Source organism: Uloborus diversus, chromosome 6 (genome assembly GCF_026930045.1).
Source record: "Uloborus diversus isolate 005 chromosome 6, Udiv.v.3.1, whole genome shotgun sequence".
NCBI classification, from domain to species: domain Eukaryota; kingdom Metazoa; phylum Arthropoda; class Arachnida; order Araneae; family Uloboridae; genus Uloborus; species Uloborus diversus.
In genome coordinates, this window is record NC_072736.1 from 113,793,878 (window position 1) to 113,810,894 (window position 17,017).

Sequence of the window (17,017 nt, forward strand, 5' to 3'; positions counted from 1 at the left end):
TACAGTCACTCAGTATTTCACTTATGTCATTTGTAACATTTTGCTTCTAAAGGTCTAACTTCATGACAATAGTTAACAGAACTTGCAGAAGGGCTAAGATTATCTTCAAAAGAGGTAATGATGATTACTGAAGTTATTTGCTTCTAGAAAACAAATATAAATCTACTGAAATACTGGGTTATGTTTAGTGTTCACTCTAGAAAAAAAAAAGGGCAGGGTGCTGGCCTTTGAAAGGGGCATCTTTTTTAAAAAGGGCACTATTTCAATGCGGTGTCCCCCCCCCCCGCCCCCCCACCCAAGACCAACGATGCACCTCTCAAAAAGTACTGAGTGCCCCCCCCCCCTACAAAAAAATTAAGAGAAATAACACTTAAAACACCTTGCAAAAATTCAAACAGTCTAGTCTGCACCATGACCCCCCCCCCCCCCCTTGATCGCCGTCACCACTGACTTTAGTATTAAATATGATTTCATCCAGAAAATGCACTTGTCTTCAAAGTAGGGTTAGCTCCCCTCCCTCCCCCCCCCCCCCACACACACACAAATGCCAACTAAGCTAAGCACATTTTTCACACTCCATAGGAATATTTAGCTAATGCTGAAACTTGGCTTTGGGTGTTTTTCAACACTTTTCAGGCCATAATTTTAACTACCTATAAGAGTAAAAAAAAATTTCAAAAGCCTTTGAATTTCAATTTAAGAAGAACAGTATTTAATTACTGATCTCCCCTTCCTAACAAAGAAACTGCCTAGTAATGTGTATTGTGCCATTAAGTATTTTAGTAGACATCAAAATTTTGATGAGTGTAAATTCTCCTTTTTTAAATATATTACACTTCAAATAGAATAATTAACTTAAAATACTGTGTGCCAGTGCTTCAAAAATGCAGTGATAGCAAGTTGCAAAACTAAAAAGACTTTATTTCAGCTTTATTTTGTAGTCTTGGAGTTCAAATTCATAACACAAATGTGTTGGCAGATGTATGCACTCCTAAATGCAATGCATAAGCAGCTTGGGCCAAGCTAAGATTTTTTATCTCAGACAATTTTTGTGAAAATTTAATATTTCAGCATTTAAATTGTGTGATTTTTTTAAAAATCAATTGTATAATATTTATAAAAAAGAAACAGTGCAAGATTATTTTTGTTAGAAAAAAGCACAAGTATGTCAAAAGTATGCTTTTTATTATGTCAATAAGTGTTTTAAATAATCTGTTATATGAATCACATATAAAAAAGGTAATAAAAATACTTAGCAAAAAGGAAAGAATTGAATGAACGTCCTGTCAATGAGATGTTTCCATTTCAAACGGCTTTTTAGGGGGGCTGGGGATGGGGGTTAAAAATCCAAGATATTTAAATACCCTTGCATTTTAGCCCAGTAAGCTTTGTACTATGTACTTCTTAGGAAACAATCAGAAAGTTAACTTTCCAGAAACAGATGTGAAAAGATTGCTACAGAATCACTAGCAATGCGCTAAAATTAGCTAAGCCTAATTTCCACGTGCAGATGAAAAACGGACACAAGGGGCTGAAATGTTAGGAAAATGTCCTATTCCCTCTCTCATTGTTGATTCTCAGAAGATCAAGGATGGGAAGGAATGAAGCAAAGATCTCTCCCTTCCCAGAAGACCCCACTCCTTCCCACAACCTTTCAAAAACCAACCCTCAGTAGAAGGGAAGAACATGCCTTTGTTTCCTACTGATAAGCCTCTTTGAATTCTGAGAATCTCATCCCTTCTTTCCCTAGGTATTTGCTTCCCCTTTTGTTTATGGGGCCGTTTTCAGGGTGAAATTCTGGGAACAAGGATAAGACATGGGCGTTTTTGCAGACGATCGCTGGACAAATAAAATTGCCCGATATCGCGGCAGGTCGAAACGATGGTTGAGGCATCTTTTTAAAAACACAAGGTGCAATTTCTTATTTTTGAAAAGGGCGAGGCGCATTTCACGATTTAAAAGAAGGGCAGGCGCATTCTGCTGATATGGAAAAGGGCAGGGCGCTGCGCCCTTCAAAAACGGAATAGCGGGAACACTAGTTATGTTATCATAGAGCTACCGGTGACTAACCATTAGCATTCAATAGAATTACCGGTTAATTGGTTGTTGCCAAAGTCATTCCAATAGCTTCACTAGTAGATCAATTGGTCGACCGGAATTTAATCTGGTTGATTGGTTGAGTGAACAACGTGACATTTTCAACTAATACTAAATACTTTTTGCCTGTGCAAGTAACTGCATTATTAATCAAAAGCATTCGATGGAGCATCGGCTGGTGGACAACCAGTTAATAACCACTGACATCATTAGCTGTCATGTGATCGGTCGACCGGTAGGTCAATGCGAGCGCAATCATAGAAACAATTGGTTGACACAGAATATAACAATTGCTTACAAGGGAGTATCACCAAGTTCATTAACAGCGTTGATGTCACACCCATAGTCTAGATAAAGATAGCATATATCTACGCTTCCGGAGAATGCTGCCCAATGAAGACCAGTATTGCCTTCCTAAAAAAAGAAGTTACATTCACATTAAGAATCCACCCCAAAAATTCATTTGAAACAGATGTCATTGCCACATTTATACGTCTAGTTGAAACATTCTTTAATAATTATGATAACTTCAAAGGTTACATTCATACATTGATACATAAATTAATAGCTCTTAAACCCTTTTGAAAACATAGATGGAAAATATTAAGCATCTGCAAAGAAGTGTTTCATTTTCGTTACAAGTTAAATACTATCGACTCTCTATTTAATGACACTCTATTTAACAACTTTCTCTATTTAAAGACGACTTTTCATGGTCCCGGATGCTTCTCTGTCCTCTGTAGTTTAAAAAGCACTCTATTTCAGGACACATTTTACTTACGGACGATTTTTTTGTGGTCCCTTGAAAGTCGTTAAATAGAGAGCCAACTGTACATTCAGAAAAAATGGTAAACTAATTTTGGAGAACTTAACTTTTAAAAAGTTAAAATACAACTGGATCAAAATTAAAAAAGAATTTAAAAGATAAATCTAAAGTTGTTTAGGTGTGAAAGAGCAATATTTTGACTCGGTGAAAATTATCCCATTTTTATCTTGATTTTTCTTAAAAACAAACGCATTCACATTTCTGATTTAAAATATAAACTCAGTGGCGCAACAACCCATGGCCCTGCAGCCATCCCAGTTTACAAGACCAAAGGCTCTGGGGTGCAAGGCAGATGTTCCGGTTAGGGAGTCAACCAAACCAACCCCAAGGTTTTAGCTCCGAGCACACTTGGTGCTCATTTTATGGACTCACTGAAGGGATAAAAGACTGCGTCAACTTATTCCAATTTAAAATATAACTCAGAAAAAATATTACCTTTATTAGACATAACAAAAGGGCACACATCCTGTAAAGTACAATACAATCACTAATGGGATTTTACCAATTCTAGATTTTTGCAGCCCAGAATCCCATTCAAAAAAAAATATATTTAACATATATATGTACTTAAAACTTACATTGTCTTTAAGATTGGGATTAGCACCTCTTCTCAAAAGATATCGAACAACATGAAAATGATCATGTTCAGATGCCCAAACAATAGGTGTCCAATATCCATCATCCTAAAAAAAGCAAATATTTATTGTTATATATTGACTATTTTTTGCATAAAACAAACTTAAATATACCATTCCTTGAATCCACTAAGTTTGAAGCCAGTTTTAAAAAATCTTTAAAAATCTCAAAATAATTGAATTTTTCTGAGAAAAATAATTGCATTTTCAAAATACGTAAATAAAATTGGGAAAAGTTCCATGAAAAATTGTCAGAATTTTTTTTTTTTGATAAGTTTCATGATATACAGCAAAGTTCTGACTAAATCTCGGCTGCAAAGAGAAGGTGAGTGACCTTGAGGCGAAAACTCATTTTGTATCATTTGAAATAAGTAAAATCAGCTAGAAAGCACCTAAAAGTATAAGTCTTTCTCACTGATCCTACCTATTACAAAATAGTAACAATCAACCTAGTACAAATGATACAAATGATGTTTTTGCTTCAAGGTCATCTGCCTTCTCTTAGCAGTCAAGCTTTATCTGGAGTGATACAATAACCAGCGAGAAACAAATTTTGTGGCTAATTTGTAAAAAGCGACGCAAGTGTATGCACAATAGCTTTAAATAAACTGATGTCTGCATCAAATGACTTCCGTTTAAGCCAATTTAATGATAATAGTGCCTTGGAGTAAGCAAAGAAACACTTTAAATATTTTTACCCCAAGTTTGTTGTGAACTGCAACAAAAAAAAAAACTTTTTATACAGATTAATTTTCCCTATTATCTTTGTTATCAGAATCAGAAAAAGCAAACTTTCTATAATGAAAGATTGTAGAACTGAAAGGTTTATTGTATTTGTAAGTAATACTTATGTGAGTATCACTTAGAGGAAAAAATGCATCTGTAATCAAACTGATTTCATGCAATTTATTGATACACATCATAAATACATTATCACTGGCAATCTGAACATTATTAAAAATGAAAATGTAAGATATTTGATGTCCTTCGGGACTAAATTTCGACTAAACAAGCATGTGAAGTATAAGGTGGCTTTAGATACATTTTCTCATGACTTAAATAACTTCATTTTAAACGCTGCATAGCATTCCTGTTGAAGCATTTTTCGAATGGAACTTTCATGTTATAATGGTCTTCCAAAATTTTTCTAGAGATTTTCTCAATGATAAGGCTTATGAATACTTCAATTTAAATAAAGATGATATTACTTACATGAAAAAAAATGCAACAGTTGCAACTGTTGATAAGGCAGCTATTAATTACGCTATCATTTGTAAAAAGTTCTACATGAGTAAAATCTTTTCTGAACTAAGTGATTCAAAATATTACGAGAAATATAAGTTAAATGAACAAACTATTCACAAAAAGTTCAATGCTTTTGTCAAAAAATGCAAAAACCTTTTTCCCAAAACTTTTTCTATATCCAATATCAAAAAAATGCCTTCCTTTTTTAACGCCTAAATTTCATAAAAATACATTTTAAATCTTAAATATTTGACATAATTCTAAGTGTTGCAGTTTGCACCTTGTGTATATTGATTTTTTGTTCGTTTCAAGTTTTGTGTATGTATATATATATATTTAGTTTAAAGAAAAGCATACTCGCCTTTGACAAAATTCTAAATACACGACATCTCAATTTCAATTTTCCTTTCCTTTTTATAAATGTTAAGTTTCATAAAAGTCCTATAAAATTCAGATTCGTTACTAGTGGAACATACTCCTATAATAATCAAGCTGGTTACATTTTTTTCAAAAAACTTGAAAATATCTTAGCCAAAATTGCAGAAGAAAAAGGTTTCATGATTTTGAACAACCAGAAAGTCCTGGATTTCTTAAAAAGTGCTATACACGATATTCATAGTTTTACTACTTTTGATTTTGAAAATCTTTTCACTAACATTCCCCACAATCTCATAATCGATGTTTCAGTTAGGATTTTTGACAAATATGAATTATACATCAATCTAGATAAACAATCTTGGATAAACCTAGTTAAATTTAGTATTTTTGAGGATTACTTATACAATGGTTCAAATTTTTACAGACAGATCAACGGGATCCCAATGGGTAATTCTTTTTCTAGTGCATTGCCAATATCTTTCTGCAATATTACGAATCTATTTTTTTAATTAACAACAGTTTAGAAGCTTTTAGATATATTGATGACATCATCATTTTTAACAACAATGAGTTTCACAATTTATATAAAGAAATGTACCCAAATGAACTACTGCTGAAACAGCCAAATAAGGATGAGTCAGTTAATTTCCTAGATCTCAACATTCAACTAAATAAAAAAGATCCCAGTATAGCTTTATATGATTTTAAAGTCTATTCTTTAATTCATTTTCACAGTTGTATCAGTAAAAAAGTGTTCCAAAATATAATTATCTTACAAATTACTAGATATAAAAAAAATCTGCAATAATAAAACAAATCTGAAGACAGTGATTCAAAATTTAACTGCAACCCTAACTGAGAACCACGGAGCATCTTACGGAAAATTTCATTTGCAAGCCTATGGAAGAGAAGTGGTACGTCATTTTATTTGTTCCATGGAATTGTTTGTTATGTCCTTTTGCTATTGAGTTCAATTGTGAATTTTTCTCTTGTAGTTTAAATTAGTTACGAAATTGTTTTAATTAACTTTCTGTAAAGCTTGTATTTTTGGTTTGTAAATGTTTAATTTAATTACTTCTTGTCATGCTTATATTCTGGACTTTTGGTAACCTCTATTGCTTGTTTTGTGAGATGTCGGGGACTAGTGCTGCTTTTTTAGGCAATTTCGCCAGCAGCACTCGCGAAACATCTCATGGTTTTTTTCCCTACCCTTCGGAAATAACCTCCTGATGAGGCCCCAGGGTATTTTGGGACTTTTGCAAATTTTCGTTCGTTCAAAGTTTTGTTCTTTCTCATTCAATTTTCTATTGCTATTAAATTTATCGTCTATCAGTATCATAGAGCGGCCGATGCGCTTATTGAATTGAGTTGTGAAGTTCAATTTGATTGAATTGTCCAGGATACAAATACAGTATATGATAGTGCTTCTTATACATATGTGGTGCCGACTCTGGTACATCCTGGTACATTTGCTTAGCCATTCTTACATTTTAGCTCATTCTTGTATGTAAAACTCACCATGAGATGATGGCGTAGAGTCTGGCGACAGAACGAACAGCGTCAAGGGTGGTAAAACTTTTTTGATTAGTTAATCACTTTGATGAGACGAAAGATGTAAGACACTGTATTAAGACAAGCAGCAAGACGGCTGCACTCCTGTATTATAATCATTTTTGTAAATAGTATTAGTTATGTGTAGTTTAGTTATCATTAAACGTTGAGTATCTATTCATTGAGAATTATGTCATCATTGAGTGATGTTATAAGTAAATATAACCATTTCCAAAGTTATATTCAGTAGCTCGGCATCCCACATATACATACATACATAGTTTTTAAAAAAGGCTGAAAAAACTTGCCTGTGAATTAACATCAATGTCTCGTGAGTTCATAAGAATTTTTAAGATATCTAAATTCCCATTTTTTGCAGCCAAGTGCAAGCTACACATTCCATTTTCACCCTGAAATAAGTAAAGGTTTTAATACATCATAGAAAATAATTCAAGATTTCTATAAAACAATTTTTTTATGCATTCAGTTTTTCTTTTAAAATACAGAAGGATTTTCCAAAACAGTTACAAGAAGTGGAACCATTGCAATTACATGTAATATACCAGACAGCTTGGTTTATTGACTGTCTGTTATATTGCATGTAGTTCTGCCTTAGCCCTGGCTAAGGAGCAGTAACTTATGGCTAAATAAACCATGCAATTGTTTGAAAGAGGAGGGGAGGAAATCAAGACAAGAATTTTGTCTTGTTCTTTGCTTTTTTTTATAAGTTACAAAATTATTTTATTTTAGTTTTGTTTTGTTCTTTTTGTCTTGTTATTTTCAAGTTATTTGTTTCAACAAACAATTTTTTGTAACTTATGTTTTGAGCACAAAATGTTTTAATTCATAAATAATAATGCTGTGCCCAAAGCATAAGTTATGAAAAATTGTTAGTTTGTACAAACAATTTATATATATGAAATGTCGCAAGAAGGAGCAGGACAAAATGTCGGTCTCTTTATTATTCTCATGTCTCAAACCAACAACATAACTATCACTTCTACATGTTTTGGAAAATGTTCATTAATTTTAAAGGAAAAAAATTCATTTTTTGACGGAAATATATATACAGTACAGACTTGCAAATTCGAGGTAATTGGGGCTCATACTACCTCCAGTTACTGAAAAACTCGGATCATCCAGAAAACTTTTAATGAAACTTGACACTTTTCGGACGACATAAGCACGATCCCGTTTTACTTCTTTGTCCACGGAAAAGGAAGGTATTGTTTTCATTAAAAAATTATCACTCAAAAGAAATTTCCATTTTAAATACAGTAAACTCCTGATTGTTGGAAATCGGATTATCTGCGGGTCTTTTCGTATTTTTTTTCTTGACAGCCATTAAATGTTTTTTAAACTTCTGATTGTGTTATTGTTTGTTTTTAGCTTTTAACATATTTTTTTTTACATTCAATGTTAGTAGATGCAATGTAGCAATGTTTTTAGCTATGATTTAAATGTATTTGTGAGTGTTATTCATAGTCTTCAGGTATTGTACACTAGTGCTGGACGATATATCGATATTCCGCTGAACACCGGTTTCATAGCCATATCATAAAAACCGGTTTTTTGAAAACCGAACCCATGATATATCACGGCGGGCGGTATATCGTAAACGAAACCGGTGTCTTCGAATTTCGAATTCACCGATGCTGGAATCAGCTGCACGAAACCGGTTGATTGGCGATCTCTCCGACGGAGGTTCGACTTGCCTGAAGATCGGTGATTCCCCTCCGAGACCTGCTGATTCGAAGACTACGCTCCCCCCCCCCCCCCTCCGCCGATCGCTTCCCGTCGCATAGCGCGAACGGAGGAGGGTTAGGTCATCGGTGCATCTGGCATGGACCACGCTTACGCTGCTTCGAGGGTGGCTGGAGGGTGAGAGGGGACACGCCCCTCCCTAACACCTAACGATACTGGTATTTGGTAGCAAGCTTCGTCGTTTCGAATTTCGGAGGAGATTCGAAGATTCGAATTTCGAACTTGTCGAAGCTGCTGAAACCGGTTTTTTCACCTTCGTGAGCTTCAAGCTTTTATTTGGAACCGTTCATTTGGTTTTCTGGCGCTTTATTAATTTTTTTTTTCTCTGTTCTCCTTACTTCGTTGTTATCGTTATTGTTACATATTTTAAAATAATTATCGTTGTTTGTTGTTCCTATTGTTCTTTTTTTAACTTTCTTCTTAGTTTATGCTTAGACTGTTTGAATCACTACGTTATATATAGTTAAAACTTATTCTGACAGGGGTAATCACGGGGAGGGAAGGAGGGGGGTATAGCACGACAAAAAAAAAATTGGACCGAGGGGGGGGGGGAATTTTTTTATTTATTAAATTTTTTGATTTATTTTTATTTTAAATTATTTATTTTGTTCTGTTTATATTTTATTTCATTTATTTATTTAGTTTGTGGGTGTGTGTCATTGGCGTAGCACATAGAACTTTTCTAATAAAATAATAATAATAAACCAATAATATATATAAAAATATTTAAAAAAATAAATCAAATAAAAAGTAAAAAGGAGATCTAAAAAATGAAAAAGGGAGAGGGTTGAGAAAAGGGGGGGGGGGCGATTGGCACCCCTGTATTTTGATGTGATTGGCTGATTGGTATCTGAATAGTATTTTAGAAATTGTCTATATAATGCCAAAATCTTTGCAAATGATCCCAAGGTGTGTGTTGTAACGCTCTTGTACTGTACCTATAAAGGTTGGGAAATTCTTCAAAACTCTCGTTTCGAATTGAAAACAGGAATTATTAGTATGATCCTGTAAAAAATGAGACCCTGATTTTGATATGTATTTCATAAAAATGTGGAGAAGGGATGCCATGATAAGTCCCCCTCTATATGTATACAGCTGATTATACCGATATATCTATATATCATGATGTTTAGTTTCTGATATATCGCGATATGCAAATCCAGATATCGTCCAGCCCTATTGTACACACTAGTATCGGTTTTTTACCTATTATTCGGATTATCTGAGGTTTTTTTTCGCTTATCAGCGGTTACCGTGCCATCTTATTCCGTGATTAATTGCGAGTTTACTGTACCTTCAAAAAAATTTGACTATTTTTTATTTTTTTTACAATCCTGGTGCCGGTTTATATGTGCAAACTGGTAAGCAACCGGAAAATGCATTTCAACCATCGACCAAATCCATTTAGTTAGTTTCGTTGAAAAGTTAAAATGTATATGTGTGTGCGTATGTACGTATCTTACATAACACAAAACCATTAACTATGGTTAGCTGCAGAAGATTTAAATTTCGGCGTCAAGTTGTGCATCTTCCATTTTGATTCCTGTCAGATGATCCGAAAGGGCTGTTTATTTGTTCTTAAAGGTGAAACAATGTTTATTTCAAGTCATTTTTCATATCAAATTATCTCCAACTGGAAAGAACTTCTTAATCCATCACCAAGTGGTATGACAAAATTTCATACCACTTGGCAAGTTTTGTTGATACAGGGTTCATACTCTATTTGGATGAAAAAATTCCATGACTTTTCCAAGACTTTTTCATGACTTCAATGAAAATTTTCATGACTTCGTTACACGAAGAGAATAGCACTATTTGATCTCAAACTTGGTAATATTTAGAAATGAGCATTAGCAAAACGTCTATATGAATGCCACAGCCTCATTGAAGCACTTACTCGTAATGGAAAAAATATAAGTGCACACTTAAAAAATTAAACTCTTCTTATTTGTCTTCATCGTGTAAATTTAAATAAAGTAAAACTGCAGTGAAGAAGCGAACATGATAATGCTTAAATGTCCGTTATTTTTTTAAAAAAACAGGCAGAATAACATTGAATGGGACAAAGGTGGAATGAGTCATCACTAAGTTTCAAAAAATTTGCTTCAAAAGTTACCCTTTAGTGTCAATAGTGCCTTTAATCATCCACGTAACTTCACAGTATTTTGGTTCTTTGAAGTAAAGCCATATAGTTCAGTTCTTTTTTTATGTTTCTAAACCAGGTCTTTTTTTAAAAAACCATTCAGTAATGAATCAATCTTCTGATTCAAAAGTATACTTGTTTTATTTACAAATTTGCATATTTTCAAATCCATATAAATTAATAAGTTAAGAAGTTCCAGAACACGTTTAATTCCCAACATTGAACATAGCAGTGGGTTGCATGGATTAGTTTTGTGTGCCGTATGTTGGGCACTACTGTTTTAGAGCATTAGAATCCCTCTTTTTCTGTATTTTATCGCCTGACTTAAAGTCTTTATTTTCTAAAACATTCAACAAATTAAGATAAACTCTGATAAATTTAATAATAAAGTCCTTACGAAAAATGGAATCGAACTCGCATGCAATTCAATTGCTTTTTTTTTTTTTTAGTGGGCGTGGCAAAGCTAAGAACGTGAAATTTTGCTACTACAGAATATGAAACATAAGAAGTGTTAAAAATAACAGAAAATTCAAAATAAGTGATGTCCAGGCAGTAAAATCACACCGCAAAAAATGGCAAATGGATGCGACAGAAGTGGATGCAATGAGATTTCAAAATTCAGATTTGATTTTTGGATCTTTCACTTTTCCAATTTTAATAGCTTTTATGTGCTATACTGTTAAATCACTCAAGACTTCTAATGCTCCTTTAGCTACTGTTCCTTTCTCTTTGTCCAGGATATTTTTCCATGACTTGAAATAAATTTCCATGACTTTCAATGAAAATTTCAATTTTCCATGACTTTTCCAGGTCTGAAATTCTGTTATTTTTTTTCCATGACTTTCCAGGATTTCCATGACCCGTACGAACCCTGTTGATATCAACCTCTTAATTACTTTATTGTACGTCATTAACAAGGGCACCCATATGCAAAATTTTAAGGGGGGGGGGGACTCAGATATTTTCCCCAAAAAAAACCAATTTCAGTACAGATTAGAGTTATTAAAATTTGACATTTTTAATAACTTATTTATTAATCGCTGGAGAAGAAATGTTTTTACATTTTTGCAAAAGAAAAAAAGTACTAAAAGCAAGGAAGTTCTATTTTCAAAGAGGGGTCTTAAGCCTCCCTCCCCATATGGGCGCCCTTGGTCATTAAGAAGTTTTACAATAGCTAAAGATTTTCATTTTCAAATTTTAATATAAATAATATTTTTAGCTATTTAAAAATTTACCCTTAAGATGTTAATAAAGCACCTGGAATTAACCGGAACCTCGGACCTTTGAGACTTGGATTTTGAATACTCTACTGTATTTCTTTTACCTTTTTAAATTTTTAAACTTTAATTAATAACTTTAATTTTTTAACCTCTCACAGAATATTTTTTCCCTTTAAATACAGCATCAATGTATATTTATTTATAAAAAATATCACAATAGACTACAACAGCAAAATTTTTCTATTCCTCTTTGTTTTTCTCCCCCCCCCCCCTTAAAGATTTTCATAAATTCAATTTACTTAGTTATCACAAAAATTTGTTTATTTTAATCAAAAAAAAAAAACCTAAATTGCATTTTAAAACAATAATAATGATAGTAACAATATGTTATTAACTCAAAAAGAAAAACATCAAAATGTAATCCTTTCTAATGGCCGAAAAATATTCCAAATAAAGGACAGTCCTATGATTGACCGTTATCAGGAAGCACAACAGCACAATAATTTCTTAAAAGGCCTTTTACAAAAAAATAACTTACTTTAAAATCAACAAGGGCTCCTTTTTTAACCAAGTAATGAACCACTTCCACGTGTCCACTTTCTACAGCTAACATTAAGGGAGTATAAATCTTTTCATTAAATACATCATTCACAGCTCCAGCCTGGGGGGAAAAAACAAGAAGCTTATTAGTTTTCAAAAAGTGACTATTTTTGCATTCATTTCCCATCTAGTAATTTTACTCTCAATAACCTGAAGCCTTATAACTGGAATATTTTTTTATCTCGAAGTTTTCATTCGATCCCAGAATAATTTAGTGTTTTCAATACTAAGTTGCCTCTATGCCTTGAATATACTCCTTTTTAGTTGAAGTTTACACGGGAGTTTTGTTTCCATTTTATGCATAAAAATGCAGCCAAAATGAGAAAAAAAAAGGTTTTTTTTCCTTTTTATACATTGCTTTGCTTTTATCTGCTAGTGTGAGGGGATAATTTACTTGCAATAGTGCTCTTTTATGCAAACAGTGTTGCAAGATTATATGAGAAGTAGCTGATTGGGGTACTTTTTGCTGTGGATGATGGGATGAGATGTCTGGTTGAAACTGCATTGAATGTCTTTGCTCCTCGATTTAACGATAACTTTTTCTAGTCCCTTAACAATCGTTAAATCGAGGTTATACTGCATATATATATATATATATATATATATATATATATATATATATATATATATATAATGCTATCAATTACAGGGTGCGGAGAAAGTTCCCACAATTTTATTAGATATTTCAATAGGCTGTAACTAACACATAATTCAACAAATCAACAAGTTAAAGCAATCTTTATTGAAACAATAATAATAACATTAACAAAAAAAATTATAACAATTGTTCAAAATTGGCTCTTTGGGCTTCAATACATTTACGGAGTCGCAGTCTGAAATTGCAGACGATGCTCGTGCACACATCCATCGTTATCTCATTCCAGACACGCCTCAGAGTCGTTTTGAGCATTTCGACCGTGGCGTATCGTTTTCCCGAGACTTTTTTCTCCAAGACTGACCACACCGAGTAATCCATCGGATTGAGGTCCGGTGAGTTAGGTGGTCAAACATCCTTGCCCCAAAAACCTGGGAACAGATCTCCGAAGATGGCAATTGTCGATCGGGCCGAATGCGCAGGAGCCCAGTCTTGTTGAAGTGTGAATCCATCTTGGCCAAAGTGTTCTGTTGCCCATGGCATCAGTACATCGCATAGAACCCGCTGCTGAGAGCTCGCAGCATCAATTTTGACGTTTCTGTCAATGAAAACAAGCGGCGTCTTCCCAGTGGCACAAATGCCAGCATAGACCATTACGGAGGCTGGAAAGTGACTGTGTCCGATGATGTTTGCAGCGGTCTTCTTCTGACCCTTCTTAAGCAGTTGGCGATGATTTTGATGGTTATGTGTGGGCTCGATGGTGAAGATCTTCTCATTGGTAAAGAGAACCTTTGAAAGGCGAGCACCAGCGGTTAAGTGAAGCATCCATCGAGCTTTTATCAATCTTTTCTGCTTCATTGTGCCATTGAGGAAGTGGAGGCGATTGATCTCGTAAGAACGAAGTCCCAACTTGTTTTTCACGATGGTTCGGACGCTTTTTCCGCTGATCTCCAGTTTTTTGGCCATCTTTCGCATTGAGCACTCTGGATTGCGACGGATGCGACAGCGAATCTTCTGTACATTCGATGGAGATGTTGCAGTGGTTGGACGACCACTCCGTGGACGGTCGACAGTCCCTCCAGTCTTCTTGTAGCGTTTCACAGCGTTATAGACTGTTTTACTTTTGAATCCAGTTGTTTAAATAATATCGACTGTTTTCATTCCCTTCTTGTGTAATTCAACGACAGTAATATGCAAAATTTCACGATTCATAGCTCACTAACTTAAATAACTAACTAAGAACAAATGATTAAACCTCAAATACCTTTAATGTCAATAAACAATATGTGTCAAATAAATCGCCAACATGCGATTTTAACGCCAAAAAAAACATTTTAAACAAAATTGTGGAAACTTTCTCTGCACCCTGTATATCTATGCTAAATAAGTCGTTTATGAATTTTTTATACAATCAGTAGCAAATGCATCACACAGATATACATAATACATGTTCCTTTTAACAAAGACAATATCTGGACAAAAATCAAACACACACACTTATAGCAAAATCTATGAATTAGATGCAGTTAGTAATTTAAAGAATGGAAAACTGAAAATAAAAGAACATGAATATGTTAAAATTTTTCAAAGTTAATTAAAAAGAAAGGTGTAAAAATTTACAAACATTGTAGGGGTTTTTTCTAGATTTCTTGACCAGTGACATTTTAAGCGGTTGTTATTTACAGTGAAGCAAGTGTAGTAATAGACACACACAAATTCATAAATTACTTATGAAAACAGGAGGCTTACAAGGTTCATACTCAATTTGGATAAAAATTTTCCATGACTTTTCCAAAACTTTTTCATGACTTCATAAAAATTTTCATGACCTTGTTACTCAAGAATGTAGTACTATTTAATGTCAAACTTGCCAAATTTCAGAAATGTGCTTTCGAAAAACTTTTACCTGAATGCCCCTACTACCTAAATGCGAATACTACACACCAGCACTTACTTGTGACTGAAAAAATATCAGTGCACACTGCAGAAACTAATAAATTATTCATATTTGTCTTTTTCATATAAATTCAAGTAGAGTAAAAATATAATGAATTCAATACACTGATGTTTAAATGTTAAATAAATATTTTATAAAAGGGGCAGAATAGTAATGAATGGGACAAAAATTGAATGAGTTATTATTAAGTTTCCAATAATAAACTCACTTGATAAAAACATTGGTGTCAATAGTGCATCTAATCGCCCATGTTATTTGACAGTATATTCGTTTATTAAAGTAAAGCCACGTTTTTCAGGAAATTCATTTTTCTAAACCAGATGTATTTCAACTGGCCACAAGGATCAGTTTTGCGAGCTGTATGTTGGGCACCTCCGTTTTACAGTATTATAATTCCCCTATTTCTATGCTATATTGCCTGACTAAAGTCTTTGTTTCCTAAAGCCTTTAAAATACTGAGATAAACTCTGACACATTAAATAATGAAATTTTTACAAGTAGTTGAAACGAACTTGGATGTAACTGAATTACTTTTTGATGGGCGTGGAAAAATCAAGAATGTGCATATCTACTATTGCAAAAAATAAAATACTAGAAATGCTGAAAATAATGGTGAATTTAAAATTAGTGATGCCCCAGATGAAAATCACATTACAAAAAAACGCAAGCGGTTGTTACAGAAACGGATGAAATTGGATTCCAAAGCTCGGATTTGTTTTCGAGATCGTTCAATTTATATATGAAAATATTACTAAATCACTCAATATTTCCAGCACTCTTTTAGTTATTGTTACTTTCTTACTGCCCAAGACATTTTCCCATGACTTTAAATAAATTTCCATGATTTTTAATGAAAATATTTGTTTTCCATGACTTTTCCAGGTCTGAAAGTTGTTTTTTTTTTCCATGACTTTCCAGGATTTCCATGACCCGTACGAACCCTGGGCTTACCTTTACTTATTTTAATAGAAAAGAAGCATGTATGCAATAAATATTAAAGATACTTACTTGGATCAACAAGTGGACAACAAGCGTATGCCCTGCAGCAGCAGCTGCATGAAGAGCAGTTTCATTTTCATGCTCTGGAAATTTCCAATTTGGATCAAATCCTTGGGCTGAAAAAAAAAAAATCAAAATTCAAGAGACTCATTTATTGACCATATTTTTTTTACATGAAAACATAGTACATTTGCGTGAATGACTTCAGCAGGATAGAGAAAGAGCCTGTGATCCTTTGCTCTAGGATTAGCTATGTTTTTTAAATCAAGGGCTGAAGTAAAAATCAACTGAAGGAAACAAAAGAGCCTTTTAGATTTATGGTGACAATGAAGATAATTCTTACACAATACTACAAACCGCAAATTTGAATTTTTAAATCAACATCATTTCATATGCTCAGATTTCAGTGCCAGTTCACTGAAGTAACACTTTAAGAAAATTAGGACAGCTCTTACCCCAATTTACATTTCCATTATTTCATTTTAAAAATCAAAGAAATAAACCGCAACAAAAAGAAACGCGCAATAGCATCAACTTAAGAAGTTGATGGCCTATTGAATGGCAACATGCAAGTTAACACTAATTCAGTTACTTTACCTTCCAGAGGGAGGGGAGCATAAGTCGTTACATGTACATAAACTACCATATTATTATTGGCAATATGTGTGGTCGCTTGAACCCTTGGTATACCCCTCAACCAAGGACTCAAGAGGGTTGGCCCCCAAACACCCCTCACTGTGTCCCTGTAATTGATTCCCCTATAGAGATCATTCCATAACATTAAAAACTACAAAACAAAACCTTCCACACAAATACAATTTAAAAATTACTACAAAAGCAATATTTAAAAATTACATTTGTCATATTAACTTCATGAAAGTACAATATTCATTCTTTTTTTTTTTACCTGGAATCATCTCCTAATCATCTACAGTGAAACCCGTGTATAACGACGTGATAATGCATATCACATTTTTTTACCCATTTATTTTTTTCCCATGTTTTCG

General features: G+C 33.6%; 1 protein-coding gene across 1 annotated transcript in view; it reads right to left on the bottom strand.

The window, feature by feature from the left end:
* LOC129224929 (histone-lysine N-methyltransferase EHMT1-like) overlaps nucleotides 1-17,017 on the bottom strand; it is a 59,776-nt gene that overhangs the window by 22,796 nt on the left and 19,963 nt on the right. The window contains exons 9-13 of the mRNA XM_054859477.1: nucleotides 16,020-16,126; nucleotides 12,398-12,520; nucleotides 7,041-7,142; nucleotides 3,502-3,606; nucleotides 2,396-2,511 (exon numbers count right to left, since the gene is read on the bottom strand). Of these exons, the coding sequence (XP_054715452.1) occupies nucleotides 2,396-2,511; nucleotides 3,502-3,606; nucleotides 7,041-7,142; nucleotides 12,398-12,520; nucleotides 16,020-16,126 (553 nt within the window). The remainder of the gene's footprint in view (nucleotides 1-2,395; nucleotides 2,512-3,501; nucleotides 3,607-7,040; nucleotides 7,143-12,397; nucleotides 12,521-16,019; nucleotides 16,127-17,017) is intronic.